This window comes from Emydura macquarii, unplaced genomic scaffold (genome assembly GCF_026122565.2).
Source record: "Emydura macquarii macquarii isolate MOO-44397 ecotype Brisbane River unplaced genomic scaffold, CSIRO-AGI_Emac_v2 contig_2636, whole genome shotgun sequence".
Classification (NCBI taxonomy): Eukaryota; Metazoa; Chordata; order Testudines; family Chelidae; genus Emydura; species Emydura macquarii.
Window position 1 is genome coordinate 10,725,138 of NW_027132773.1, and position 16,144 is coordinate 10,741,281.

At 42.6% G+C, this 16,144-nt stretch overlaps 1 protein-coding gene across 1 annotated transcript in view; it reads right to left on the reverse strand.

The window, feature by feature from the left end:
* Positions 1-16,144, reverse strand: part of ANO6 (anoctamin 6) — a 112,146-nt gene that overhangs the window by 41,946 nt on the left and 54,056 nt on the right. Inside the window, exon 3 of the mRNA XM_067564163.1 lies at positions 11,207-11,335. Coding sequence (XP_067420264.1) covers positions 11,207-11,335 — 129 coding nt within the window. The remainder of the gene's footprint in view (positions 1-11,206; positions 11,336-16,144) is intronic.

A 16,144-nucleotide genomic window follows, 5' to 3' on the forward strand; every position in this document is an offset into this window, starting at 1 on the left:
AAACAACAGAACACCACTGGCCATTACATACAGCCCCCAGCTAAAATCTCTCCAACACATCATTAAGGATCTACAACCTATCTGAGCAGATGATTCCTCACTCGTTCAAGCCATGGGAGGCAGACCTATCCTTGCCTCCAGACAGCCCCCAACCTGAAGCAAATACTCACCAGCAACCGTACACCATACAACAAGAACACTAACCCAGGAACCTATCCCTGCAACAAACCCCGTTGCCAGCTCTGCCTGCACATCAACTCTAGTGACACCATCACAGGTCCTAACCACATCAGCCACACCATAAGGAGCTCATTCACCTGCACATCTACTAATGTAATATATGTCATCATGTGCCAGCAATGCCCCTCTGCCATGTACATTGGCCAAACCGAACTGTCACTACGCAAAAGAATAAATGGACACAAATCAGACATAAAAAATGGTAACATCCATAAACCAGTCGGAGAGCACTTCAATCTCCCAGGACACTCTGTAGCTGACTTGAAAGTTGCCATACTTAAACAAAAAAACTTCAAAAACAGACTGCAGCGAGAAACTGCAGAGCTGGAACTCGTATGCAAACTTGACACAATCAAACTGCGTCTGAATAGGGACTTGGAATGGTTATCTCATTACAAGAAGTAATTGTCACTGTTCACACATTCTCACCTTCTAATCAATGGTTGTGGATAGGCCTCATCTACTCTAACTGAATGGACTTTGCTAACTCCTACCCTTCCCCATTGTTGTTCCTTACCCTTGGATGTATATATATACCACTTTTCTGATTTCTATTTCTTGCATCTGATGAAGTGGGTTGCAGCCCACGAAAGCTTATGTCTGCAGAAATTAAATTTGTTAGTCTTTAAAGTGCTACAGGACTCCTGTTGTTTCTGCTGTATACAGACTAACATGGCTACCCCTCTGTATCTTAAGTATGTCACTCAGGGGTGTAGATTTTTTAATTTTCTAGTGTAGACCAGTCCTTAGTGAGAGTTTATTGGGCCCAGCCGAGCTCATTGGGTTACTAGGTGCCCATGCCCAGAGCCAGCTGACTTCCTGAAAAAACTCTGCTTTTCCAATTAACTGAATCCCACTCCGTGGTGTAGCCAGATTTTGCAACCGGGGAGCAATGGGTCTTAGGTGATGACTCCATCTGCCCTCTTGTCCCCTCCATGTTGAGTGAAAGTTTCTGGGTATCACTCCAAAAGTCATGCTAGGGTGTAAGAGAAGCTGACCCAGCCTGTGGGGGGGAGATGTCCCCAACATGAGGCTGAGGGGGTATGCAGTACAAGGATGGAAAAATGTGGGAGGGATATTACAGGGGAACTGAGTCTGGATACGGAGTGGGGATGGGGCTAGAACCCAGGGGGAGATACAGGAAAAATGGGACATGGGGTTCAAGATGCAGTGGGGGATAAATGAGTTGGGGGAAACCAGGACATGGGGGGAGATGGGACTGCAGGGGTTTGGGACTGAATCACCCCTGTATTCATTCACTACACACTATTGTAGTAGTCTTTATATAAAATATGCTTTGTGAGGTATCATCTGAAAACCAATAACTTATTGATCATGAATATTCTCGTGTGATGTATGTACATGACAGGTATTAAGAGTTATGAATATATGCCGGAATTATAACTAAAGTGTGTGTGTGAACCAGGTACATCAGGAGGAGTTGTTAAACAGGCCTATACTAAACAAAGGAATGTGTTTACCTCAATTTACATATAAGCAGTAAACAGGGTCAGCAAGACAACAGCGGTAGGAGACAGCAGGAGACAGAACAATTTGCTTTTCAGAAAACACAGCCTATGAGGAGAGAGCATGGAGCTTCCTTCATCACCAAAATCCATGTCACCTTCCTTCCTGTTTGAATAAACTTTCTTTTGAGGTGTAACCTTCAGAAGAATCTACTTCAAAGGTTCACTGGATTATAAATGAATTTGGAGTCTCTGCACCTTTCTCTCTCTTTCAACTCAGAAAACAGAGGCACCAGCACCTGTGGGCCCATGGGAGAGACCCTGACAAAGAAAAGAGTCAGTTATCATCTTGCTGGACAACTGTGGTTGAGAAAGGCCTTTTTGAACAAAAGCCTTGAACCAAAATTTGCTAGATTAAGTTTTAGACTTGTGGATGTGTGTTTTCACTTTTATTGGCTTGTAACCATTTCCAACTTCATCTCATATACTTGAATTCTCTTAAAAATCTTATCTTCCTTTGTTAATAAACGTGTTTTGTCTTTAATCTAAAACAATCCAGTGCTGTGTTTAAACTGAACTGTTTGGTAACTCCAGTTAAAATAACAAACTGTTGAATACTGACTCTTTACAGGAGCATTGAACCTTAATATCTGAACTGTACAGGAGCAGGCTGGATATTACAGCACAAATGTTTTGGGAAAATCCTGGACTGGAAGTGTGTTGGGGTCACCCTGCAAGTGGTAACCAAGACTGGTAGAAACTGTGAGGCTGTAGCCAGGCTGCTGGCGTCAGAGTTGCTGAACCTGGACTGACTAGCATATAGATATGCAGGGTGTGACCTGCAGGCCGTTTGACGGGTTGTGAAGGCCCCAGGTTGGGAACTATATCAGCACAGCATTGAGGCACCCAAGGTTACAGGGCAGGCAGTGACAACTCCTCACTGGTCTGAATTGCACCCCACAATGTAACAGGAGGATTAGGAAAACAGGAGGCAGGGAACAGGTCACAGGACAGATGGGGTGGGGGAATAGGACACGGGACAGATGGGGCAGGATGCTAGAGAAGGGGGCCAGATATAGTGGGGCAGGACCCTGGGGGTTTGGAGGACTGGGGAAGGGAACAGATGAAGTGGGAGATAGGATGGGGAGGGCAGAGCCCTGGGTGGCAGATGGGCTAGGACATCAGGGGGAAGGGAGATGGAAGGGTGAGGGTTAGGATCCTGGGGGAACAGGACATAGGGGTCGGAGAGGGGCTGGAGGATGAGGGCAGGGTGTGCCACTTATCTGGTCATCCTCTCATGCTTGGGTTCCTCCATGGAGAGGCTGACAGGGGCCAGGCCAGGCTGTGGGCTACCCCCAGGCTGCTCCCACTGGCCCAGGCCTTCCAGCTGTATGGTCTATGCTGGAGGCCTCTGTATGTGTGTGTTAACATATGCTTGCCTATGCCTAGAGTGACCTCTGGTACCCCTCCTTTTGTCAACTGCATAATACACTTGAAAAGGTGCCAGAGATACACAAAGGCTGCTGCGGGGCAGGGGGCCTCATTAGCACTGCTACTAATCCTATGCCTGCAATTCTAGCTGCCTTTCAACACCTTTGATTCACAACTCAAACCTCCCCTCCTCCTGCCTCCACCTCTTTCTCTGCACAGGATCTTGCTGATTTATTACAAGAGAAAATTAACAAAATGTGACATGATCTTCTCCCTCCCTTTGGCTTGCCAGACATTTCCCCTTACAATTCTCTCCTCCTCCTCCCTGGTCATAGCTGCAGAAGTTTCTCATATGTTTTCCTCCTGTAACACCTCCACTTGCCCCAGTGATCCCACCCCATCTCATCCAATCCACTGATCTCCCTTGCATCAGGCACTGTAAAAACACAGAGCAAAACACTGGTCCCTGCTCAAATGAGCAGAAACAACAGATGGATCCAGAGACTGACGGGGAAGTACAAGGAAACAATGAGACAATATTGGTCGGTAGGATGGACAGTGATCTGAGCACACCAGCAGCCTACTTATTAAGTTTTTTGTAGGATTCATGGTAAAGAAGAGTTTTAAGGAGGGTTTCAAAAGAAGATAATGAATTCATTTTGTGGATGTTTACGAGGCGCTTCTGCCAGGCATGAGGGGCAGCCTGGGAGAAAGCATAAAGGTATTTGTTTGAAATGGGCAATGGAGGGTGTTATAAGACAAGAGAACTATTATTTAAATTGTAAGCTCTTTGGGTCGGGGCTGTCTCTTTCTTCTATTTTTTTACAAGGTGGTCCGTGACTGGGACTCCTAGGTGCTACAATAATATAAATAATTAATAATAAATTAATGTAATGGTGGTCCTGGAAATCAATTTCCTCTCACTGAACAGGAATTTATGCTCCGACACTCACATTTTTAGAAGTGTCCACTAATTTTGGTACCCAACCTGAGACACCTATGGTCTGATTTTCCAAAGTCAATAGCGATTGAGTGCTCCACACCTCTGAATATCAGGTTGAAGTAGTCAAGATGGACACTCAAAATCAGTGGGCACTTCTGAATATTTGGATCCTAACTCTCATTAATTGTAATGAGTCAATGGCCTAATTTCTGCCCTGACTTACATGTCACACAGTAGGGTTGTATGGAGTGCAATTCTGGCCAGAATTTGTCCCAATAGGTATTATCTTTACCTATCAAGGAGGAAATCCTGTTTCCTCTGAAGTCAATAGGAGTTTTGCCATTGTCTTCAATGAGACCAGAATACACCTCTTTGGATCTATTACTCTTCAATAAACCAGAGTTCTAAAGTTCTGTGCACAATAAACCTCTGGCTAATAGGTATATAAAACTGCCAGGAGAGTCAAAGAAAGAGTGGTACAAACAAGGAAACTTTCAGTTTTAAGCACCTTGAATTACACAATGTGTTGGATATAAAGTTTGGCTTTTTTCAGTTTATTATTGATCAGGGACAGACAGTGAAGTATGCAGTTTTTAAAGTTGATTGTAAATGACAACATTTCCCATTTTGGTTACTTGTAATAGTATTTCATAATAAAAGTGGTAGTCAATTTGCCCCAAAAGAAAATATAGCCAAATAAGCAATAGTGCCTGTAAAAGACAACATAAAGATTAGAGATTACTCCAAGGCAAATAAAATCTTTACACAAAGTACTTCCACACCTTCCCGGGAATTCTGATAGGCCAAAATGTTAATTCTGTCATTACATTTTCTATTTATTAGTATTTTTCAAGGCTGAAAAATTGCAAAACAAATATATGTCACCTTCCTTTCCACCTCTTAATTACAGGAGGTTTTGTTTTATTTTTCCCCTTTCTCTTATCATTTACTCTAACTACCTTTATTTCTTTGCTTCTTCTCTATCTCTCTTCTCTTCCTAGTAGCAGGGTGCAGTAAGACCCAGAGCAAATCCAGTGCATTACTTGGAAGGAAACACAGGAAGTTTTACATATCTATACATCATTTGCTTATAAAATGAAGTGGTGAAACAGGCTTTGGCCTCAATAGTCTGCATTAAGCAGGTGCCCTGAAATGAAAACAAGCATCTATGCACTGGAGAAACTTTTGAAAACTGGGTTTTAATAGTGCACATTTCAGCAGAGATTTTTTTATAATAACCCTAAAACCATCTAATAAACAAGTGAGGTCTAATTGCAAAGCGTGAACAGCAAAGTTGATGAGGGAGGGACAACACAAGCAAATCCTGCCTTTATCTAAGGAGCAAATGTACTTGGAGCTGGCCCTCATCTACTCTATCATCAAAAAGGCAGAAAACTCACATCTTCAATGCTCCCAGAATCCTGTTTCTTGATTAACAGATAAGGAAAGTGAATTATTAAATCCATGACAGCAGTATTTGAAGTGTCTTTCAATATTTAGGGAAAGGAATCAATATTTCTGAATTTTACTACAGGATTCGGGTCACATTGAATGACTCACTTCCTCTGACTCAATGGTACAAAAACCTTCCAGATTAAAAGGGAGACATTAGCCCATTTTTCTGTACCCTCTTCCTTAACCTTTCACTGTCCTCTGGCTCTTTCCTTTCACTTGTCCATCATTTTGTACGTATCACCCCCATCTTTGAATCCCTTTACTGGTTCTCCATCCACAACTACATCAAATGCTTATTTTTATCAAATTCAAGCTCTTTGTTCTGGCTTTCAAGACCCTGCAGAATTCTGGCTCTCCCTACTTCTTCATCCTTGTCTCTTTTTGTGTCACCACGCATCTCCTCACCTCTACTGATAATGCCCATCTCCACATGTTTGTCCTCACCTCATATAACATCTCTGGGCCTTCACACTGTCCCTATTCAAAGACCACTACACTCTCCACATTCAAATCTCTCCTGGACACCCACTTCTGCTGAGACTCCTGCAAAAACCTAGCAGACTTATATTGGCAGAGTTGATAAGTAATTGGAAATAGTTTATATATGTCATGGAAAATACACCCTCCACACGCCCTTGTATTATTGCATCATAAAATTATCAAAAGATGGTTAGTCTCTACCTTGGCCACTTGTATCCCACTACCCTCTCTGTATCCCACTACCCTCTCTGTATCCCACTACCCTCTCCTATGGATCCTGGTCCTGCAATTCATAGTATGTCAGTTGGGCTCCACGGGGGCACAGCAGTCTGTACACAAGCAACAAATGACAGGATACAGGCCTTAGGTTGTAAGCCATTGGGGACAGGGACAGCACCTTCTCCTATGGATGGAAAGCACCTAGCATAATACTGATAACCTTACTGGTCTCATAATGCAAGGGTTATTTTTATCCACATAATTAAATAATAATAATGTATTGCACACATTTAACTTTCATCATTATTTGGAAAAGACACTCACTTTAAGAAAATACATTGGGGCTATGATAAAAAATTACAGACATAATCATAAAAATATAATTGATACAACAGTGTTTCCAAAAGGGCAGCTTTTTGTTTTTAATTACCTCTCCATTTCATTTTATTTTTGGTACTTGTGACCACGTGTGAAGCTATATCCACTCACTGTTGTACTCTATTAAACACCACTAATGACATTCCTTATGGCTGCCTCAGCGATGCCAACTACAATACTGTGCAATGAATATTAACCCATCTAGCTACAAGGCATTTTACTCCCACTCCTCGTTTCCCCTTAGGCAAGTCATTATTCATAAACCTGCTGCTTTTGGTATCGTGTTGTATCCTTGCCCATCTCCAACAAAGTCTTTTGGAACTCAAAGATTTAAGAGAGAAATGTTGCTGAGACACAAGAGTGAAGTACTGTGTTCAAGTGCAAGTTTAGGGATGTCTACATAATCCTAAAATTAAAGTGACAATATCAAGGAGTCCAGGATTAAAATGTGACCTACAATGCCTATGCACTGTAATAATATGGCTGAGAACGTTTTCTTGGTTCTTGATATCTTTATCAACAAAATCTGCAGTTCAAAATACTGAAGTAATTAAATAGCAATGTTTGACCTTTCTCTGTAGCAATTCAATAGGCCTATTCCTACTGTAGCACTAACAAGAAACCGATGTGAATAAGAAGCTGACATATTGCAGGGAATCTTGGTGGAGGAAGCTGTTGGGGGTACATGGGAGAAGAAAGTACGGGGGAAATAGTATTGCTGGAGGAGGGATCCAGAGAGAAATGAGTGGGGAAGATATGGTGTCACTGGAGAGAGAGAGAGAGAGTGTGTGTGTGTGTGTGTCTGAGAAACAGGTGTTCTGGAAAAGGCATGTGGAGGGGGAGCAGGGTATATAAAAATGAATGGAACAGATGAGAGCAGGGGATTGAAGGCAAAATGGGAGGAGGGTGATGACCCCTCCACACTTCATCCTTAGCACCTTTGTATTCTGCCTAATCCCTTTCTTATGTGCATAAATGAAATGCCGAAAACTTTATCTATATTAAGGTCATACACCTTAAAAATAGGTCGATGTTGGAGTTCATTGAAAAATAGGATGAATTTTTCAATTAATGTTTTAATGAAAAATTTGTTCTTTTTTTCCTGTTGAAAACTTTTGGAATTTGAAACTCTGACCAGCTCTTGCTGGGGCAAAGGACTGTGAGGGGAGAAGATGTAGGTTGTAGCAATCTGCTCTCTTTCTTCAAGCCCCTATTCTAGTCAAGATTATTCTTTTTAACACCCTATTTCTCCCTGGTGCAGAAAAGAGCAACAAGGATGATTAAGGGCCAGGAAAAGCTCTCATATAAAGAAAGTTTAAAAAGATTGGGGTTATTACCTTAGAAAGGAGATGAATAAGAGGATCATTATATATGTATATTAAATGATATCAAGAAGGAACTTCTGTTCTCCTTGTCTCATAACACAAGAAGAAGGGGAAATTAAATGATGGGAAATTCAGAATTGATAAAAGGAAATACTTTTTCCACACGAGGTGTAATTGGACTGTGGGATTCAGTGCCAAAGGAAGTCATTGAGGCCAAGAAACTGACAAGATTCAAATAGGGTTGGGGTATTTATATAGTTATCAAGAACACATACAGTTGTTATAATTATTTAAAAAAACTTTGGGAGGGATATTAAACCTTGTGCTCTAGGGTTTAAGCCAGTCTCTAACTCTCAGAAACCAAGCTTAGACCTATATTGGGAGGAGATTATTCCACAACTGCTTACTGCAGGGTTCTTATACCTTCCTCTGACACGTAGTTCTGGCCACTGTCAGAGGCAGGATACTGGACCAGATGGACCTTGGGTCTGATCCAGTCTGGCAATTGCTATGTTTCTATGTTCCTCCTCCCACCCACTCTGAACACTCATGTTTTTCCTACAGCTCTCAGCAATAATCTCTTTCTTTCCCACTCTTCTCCATACTCCCTAAACTGCACTCAAAATTATCCCCTCCTCCATAACCCTCCAAATCCTGGTCCCCCTACTATGGAACTTCAGAACACCCCAGTTCCCTGCCAATCATCTACTATCCCCAGTGATCCTTCCTATGTATCGAGTCAGTGATGATGCCCCAGAGCATTCCAGGTGCTGATGCTTTCCTCCTAGAAATCTAATCCCGTGAAGCGCACAGAAGGATCATCAACTGCAAGCGTGGCCCCAAGCTCTGAACCACCTGGAAGCTGAATGCCTTGAAACTCACCACTAAGCTCACAGTTTATGATCATCCTCCACACTGAAGGCCAGATCCTTGGCCCCACGTCTGGTTGCTTTGTGCTAAAGCTGCCCTACTGTGGCAGATGGGGATTCCCCTTGCATAGGCACAATCCTGAATGACTTAAACCCCAGCACAGCCAGCTCTATGCTCTCTATTCCCTGCACCTTCCTTCCACAGTATGAAGGGGCATGTCAGGGGCAGAAAGGAGCATGACCAGAGTATGCTATGCCATCCTGAGCTACTGAAATGGCCCTAAGAGGACATTTCAGCTGGTGCAAGTTGGAGTAGTCCTGACTGTTACAGCTTGTGCCAGCAGAAATCTTTACCAGACAGGGGGAGTGGAAACACGGTGGAAAATCATTCCCTTCAGGTGTGCAATGCAGGGCTCAACAGCACCTGAGGATCTGGTCCTCTCTGTCTACAGGTTTCCACAGTGAAGGCCTGGAGTGCTCTGGTACTCACTTGGGTGTCTAGGTCAACACACTGACACTTCTGGCTTTGGTATATTTCCAGCACTGGCTAACTCGCAGAGGAGTCAGCTCTCAACAATAACGATTAAGGATACAATTTAGTCACGGAGGTCACAGATTCCATGACTTTCCGTGACTTCTGGGGCAGGGCTGGAGTAGCTGTCAGCCCTGGGGCTGCCGCCGAACAAGCTGATCTGCAGGCTGGCCAGCACCGGGGACATGGACTGGCCAGCCAGCCCCCAGGGCAGCAGAGCAGCTGACGGGGGGACCAGCCCAGGGCTGCAGACCAGTTAACTGGCAGCGGGCCTGCTGGAGCAGTGGGCTGGAGCAGCTGCAAGCCCACGCAGGTCTGTTTTCCCCCCTTCCCCAGTGTATTTTTAGTAAAAGTCAGGGACAGGTTGCGACTTCTGTGAATTTTTGTTTATAACCTGCAACCTGTCCCTGACTTTTACTAAAAATACCCATGATAGAATCTTAACCTTAGTTATGACTGTAGGTGCTGGGAGGTGATTGATGGCGGGTGAGATCCAAACCCCCTCTGGGGGACGGAACCCAGAAGTCCATCCCCACCTGACCGGAAGCAAAGAGGCGGGACAGGCAGGGGAAGTATAAAGGGCGGGCCTTCCAGCTCAGTGGGGAGAAGGATGTCTCTCTCCCTTGATACTGGGCTTGACTGTCACCCTGAGGAGAGGCTGCCAAAGCTGCCTACTGGCTGGGGCCCTGAGGACCTGCTGGAGCTACCTGAGCCCTGCAAGCCAGAGGAGACCCCTGAGCCTTGCGACCTGGAGGTACCTGGCCCTTGTGACCTGGAGGAGCTGCCCTCTGCAGATGGCCCTTAGGAGCTGCTGGACCTGTCACCAATTGACGAGGCCAAACGGTTCTGGAACCTCCCCCTTGCGGAGTACCTTGAGGTGACTGAGGGTGACTCAGGGGACAAGGTACTCCAGGGAAAGGGGGGAAGGAAGGAGCCCAGGGAAGCCAGACATCTGTCCGGCTGTGTTATGGCCCATAGTCAAGTCAGCATGTTTTGGCTAGAGCCCCGCTGACTCAGTGATGGGACAACCTATTACTGCCAAGGCCCTGGGCTGGGATGCAGTGGAGTCGAGTGGGCCTGCATCCCCCACCTCCCTCTTCCTACCCTGACTTTGGGGTGATTGTCCCATCTAACGCTAGAGACTCATGGCTCTGATGTCCGGGGTTGTAAACTGTTTGTGTGCCCTGCCAAGGGCTATAGACTACTGGCCTTGTCTGCCCACCCTGCCTAAGGGCCTGGACTTTAGACTATTTGCTTGCCCTTCCTAGGGCTACCGCCCATGTACCCCGTTGGGCCCTGACCCGTCTAAGAGACTGGGCAGTGAACAGTTTGCTTGCCCTACCAAGGGCTTGTGACTGCTCCCTTTTGCCTGCCCCGCCCTGTCTAAGGGGCTGGGCAGAGAGCTGTTTGCTTGCCTGCAGAGAGCTAGAGACTATTCCACTTTATGAGCCCAACCCTGCGTAAGGGCCTGGGCTTTGAATGGTTTGCTTGCCCGGTCGAGGGTGAAAGACTGCTCCACTTTGCCCTGAGGGCCTGGGCTTTGAACTGTGTGCTCGCCCTGTAGAGGGCTAGAAGCCTCCTACCTGGCCTGCCCAGCCCCGACTGCGGGTCCGGCTCCCAACTTACTGGATCGCCCCGCCTGAAAGTTGGGGGAGGCCCAGGATGGTGGGATTGCTGAGCTGGGCCGAAGAGGCCTGGAACTGCTAAGTTCCCACCTTTTAGCTAGAACTCCCCACGGGACATAGGGGCCGGGAGGTGTGGCCTCCCTCAGAGATTGATGGTGAGGGAGGGCCACCACTTCCACCTACATCAGTGAACATTTACAATGACCAATGTCTCTATGAAATAGAAAATGAAAAACATCTTACCCTTTGCTTTTTATTCACGCTCCTCTTGTGATTCTCATTTTTGCTCTCATCTTCATACACCAAAACAAAGTCAATTCTTCGTTGGCCATCATTAAAGAACAAGGAGTCAGGTTTTTGATCAAACTCTGCCTGTAATGTGTAGAACATTTTTTAATTTGAAGCTCTTTACAAGCCAGTATTTTTTGCTAACTGACTGCATACAGAAGTTGAGGAGTAAAAACACTCAATGCACATTACACTCATGTCAAATTGTTAGAGTAGCAACAAAATTCAGGATCCTACTCTTCCCTTTTTTAAGATTCAAGCCTTTGTATGATACAAGGACAGCAGAACTTCTATCTAATTTTGTCTTTCAAAAATTGCAGATTAATTTTTGCAAATACAGCAATGAAAAGGACTTAGAAGGCCGTACCATTACCAAATAAGGCATCTGTCAAGTAATTTACATACCATCGCTACAAATCCTTGTTATAAGACATTTTGGTTCCTGCAGGGATTCTCAGAATAACTGGCTTCCCATCTTTCGCAGAAACTTTGCCAGAAGTCTGAGCTTCTAAACAAGTGATAAAACCTTTCATGGCATTATACACACTAATATCGATAAGAACCAGTGCCACATGCATGACCCTGAACCAGAGAAGGACATGGCCATTGTGCAAATGCATTCATAACGCATCTCATGTGGATACACTTCTTATTTTTATCAGCAAAATCTCAGCAGGCACAGAACATTGTTATGCGCACACATCCATCATGCTATAATATATGCCAAAATCAAAAAGATTAATATATCCATAAACCATCACCCAGTCCCCAGAGGAAAATAGGACAGATTGTCATATCCACTAATAACATCTTCACGCGTTAATTCATGTGTATGACATTTTAGTCACAACTGATGATGGGATTGATGGAAAAATTCGAATGCTAGAGTTAAGATTTTTGCAGTTAGTTTGTGGGCATCACCACATTTAATAATGATTATCCCCACATCCTTTTAGTTAACAACTAGACCTTAATGTCATCAGAATTCAGTTTGAAGGAGACATGGGGACCAGTGTGGCTTCGGCTAACCTGGAAGATGTCCATGATATTGGCCCAGATCCTCAGCTGGTGTAAACTGATGTAGCTCCACTGAAGTCAATGGAACTATGTTGATTTATTCCAGTTTAGGATCTGGCCTGAAGTTGTATGAGAGAAGATATGTATTCCTAGAGGCTAGCAAACTGCTGAAAACAAGGACCCTTTTCCCCCTCTTTCCTAAACTGACCCCCATCAAAGTAATGATTTGTGTGATGTGATGTAAGATTATATTCTTCCTCCTTGAGCAAAATAAATACCTCTAAACAACAAACAGGGCCACAAAGGTATCTGATGACTTTACTCACTGTTTGAATGGTAATGTTAACTATTATTACTAACATGATTAGATACAACTGTTATAAATTACTCCAGGCTTTAAAGGTTTGGGAAAATTAATGTTTAAAACTTCTTGCCATCCAGCGTATTTAGATTATTGCAATGAGTATCTGCCTGAATCAAATGGATCAGCAGTTGTTAGTTCTTAGAATTATAGGAGTTAGAGCTGGAAGAGACCTATTTGATCATCCCACTTGTCCACTCCGGGATTGTCTGCAACAGCCGTAGTTTTAAATGTAAAATGTAGCACTGCTAGTGTGATCTCCAAACTAGTTCTAAATGGCTCATGTAATTGGTCTTAGTTGCATATTAACTACATTCTAGGTTGGAGTTAAAGTATCAAATTACTGTAAAATAGTTTTTTGTTTTTTAATTAGCATTCTCTTTTCCATTGAAGCAGAACCTGATAATACTTTTAGAGCTCATTATGTTTCTTGGAACGAAAATAAACACTGGAGTGAAGTTAGATGCTGGATTTGTATTTTTATCATACTGATTCTACCTTGACAACTACACTATCATTTGCATTTTAAAAAACTAAACAATATCAACTTGGGAAAGAGTAAAATGATTAAAATAAAGTCATAAACCAGGTGTTCTAAATATAACAATTATACTAAAGGGTTTATACAATTCCTGTTACTTAAGGGACAAAGACAGTGAATACTAAGTGGGCTAATCTTTATGCTCATAATTACAGTAGACCCTCGTGTATCTTACGTCTGTAATAAAAAGGGCAAGATAGTAGTGACCTCTACATTTCCATTATAAAGATTCTTGCAACCTTTTTATGAGATGTTCTAATACCTCTATTGTTTGCAGAAGGCCGTGGACATTCAACAGGGAGAAAGCCCTTGGTTTTAGAGAAGAGCCTTTCTTTGTTCCATGAAATTCTATTCAGGTTTTACTGAGATTTAAACTATTGAATATCTCTCTTCCTTTTTCTCCCTTGCACTCCTCAGGAAAATGCTGGCAGTCTGTCAAAATAAATGAACATAAACTTTCTAAAGCGTTGAGCCATCACCCCCACCAAAGCAGCAGAAGACACTACACTGAAAATACAAGTGAAGTGAGCTGCTGTAGCAGCTATTGCAGGGGAGTGGGGGAAAGGGAAGAAAGTTAGGCTTCTGCCACTCATTTCTCTCTTCTTCCCCTCTGGACCCAACACACGGCCCCAGCAGGCTATATTATGCCCTCCTCTGGGCAAAAAGCTTTCTCAAGTTGCTGGCTAATATAGTTAGTCCTATAGCTCAAGTGGTAAAAGTCCTATGTTGCAATGCTGAATATACAGTGTTCAAACTCTTATGATGATGAATAATGGGGGGAGGGGGATTGTTACAGTTACAACAGTATTTTTGTTTTTGTTTCAATATGAAAAATCCTATCTTAATATAAAGTAATTTTGGTTGCAAAGTTAAGCACTCAAAATTATGAAATGCAGATTTAAGTTGGCCCTCTTGTGCACATGCATTATGATGCAGACTTGAATTATATGATCACATACTACTTTTTTCCACAGGACCCATGCCTCATTTAGTAAGCAGGATAGATTTATAAAGGGGCCAAATCAAGGTTGCATGGGCTACCTTAAATCTGTCATTTCCTAACTTCTGAGTGCTTGACTTTGCAACCTAACTAATTTTATTTTAATAATGTAGAGGTTTTTTGTATGTAACAATGTACAGATTATCATAATGAGGGGGGGGGGGGGCAATAACACTACATGCCTCCAAAGGCTGGCCATTCCCCAGCATCCTATATTTCAATACCATGGATATGTGCTACCTTTTATGCTCAAAGATTGAGCAATTTTATTGCAACTTCATGAAGCCAGGTCCACAGAGTATTCACGGTTACGAAAATATAGCTGGAAGCCAATTTTTTTTTTTAAATTTAATCTCTCTGGAGAAGCCTTTGTTTAACATGTGTTTTTAGTTACTGTAAATAGTGTTCACATTTTCCCCACATTACACACTTTATAAAGCATTAATGTAAAATAACAGATTGTATAATGTATACACATGGATATTATAATTTTGTTGTTAGATCAAAATTATGAAATACATTAATGTAGTTTTGCAACATTAAGTGTTGCAAAGTTAAAATATCTAAAATCAGGAAATGCAAAAACAAAGGTTCCCATACTCACATTAACTCAATTGTGCTGTATATCCCATAGCTTTTGTAACATAGTAATATATTAAGCAGCACATTTAATTGAAAAAAGAGGAGGAAATAGAAAATATCTGTGCAATGCAGCTAAGTTAACAATTCTGTTGGAAACTCATTTTTTATTTAATCTATTCAACCATAATGTTATATTATTATACTCTTACTCTTCATTTTTAGGTTTAAAATTGTTAAGAAGATGCTTAAAAATGCTATTATTAAAATGAGTCGAACTGGGCTGCAAATTCAATGAAGAGTTCTGCTTAAAAATCAATGGCTCAATATAGCCCAAAGATTGTAGACGGGCCCTTTGTATCTGAAAGCCCTTTGTTTGGGAAGAAATAATCATGGGTCCACTTTTCAAAGTCTTAGCTCAATCAGCTAATACATTTTAAGTACTGATACAGCTATCATTCTGCCGGTCTGATGCTATCATAATATCCTAATACACAGCAGACTGATATTGATCAATATCATTAAACAGTATGAAACATTACATTTACTTGTTGAATAATTACATTTAGCACATATGTAGTGTTTCTGAAGCCTCAAAGCACTATACAGTACAATCCAATCAATTACCACACCACTTGTGAGGTAGATACCTGTTATCCTCATTTTATTCATAAGGAATCTGAATGACAGGTAACGGGCTAGACAGTGGATAAACTTTTCAAATGCACTTAAGTAATTTAGGAACCTAAGTTTCATTTTCAAAAGTGATTTAGACACTTAAGTCACTTTGGTGCTTTTGGAAATTGTACCATGTAATTATAATTGCCTTAAGCAAAGGGTGGTATAAAACCTCTATTCCCTACAAGCTAAAGGAACAAATTGTGAGTCAGTTACAGTCCTCTGTCTGCCCTTCCCTGGCTCTGTATTTAGTAAATAACTGCCTCTGTAGGCCTAACCAGCTACTAGGGCAAGTAAACAGAGGAGCTGAGACAGGGCTCTGCCCTCTCCCCATCTCTCTCCACTTCCTTCCCATCTACTTCCTAATATGAGAAAGTATCAGATGAGCAGCCCCTGCTCTCTCACTGCCTGGACAAAGCTGCAATCTGAGCAGGGAAACAAAAGGGAGTTTACTCTGAACTGCCCTGTAAGGTCTGGGATAATCTGGCTGGCAGTGTCTGGTCCAAGGCCACATGGCAAATCAGTGAGAACATGTAGTGGAACTGAGGACATTCTTGACTTTTGGTCCTGTGCTCATTCCTCTAGCTCAGAGTGTCTTTCTGGAGCAGGATGCTATTTGAATCTTTGGTTATATATATGTCAAGAAGAAGCTGCTGGTGTCTTACCCCTGTGAACTACAATCTGTGCTGCACGAGACTCTCCTGCAAAAGATGAAAG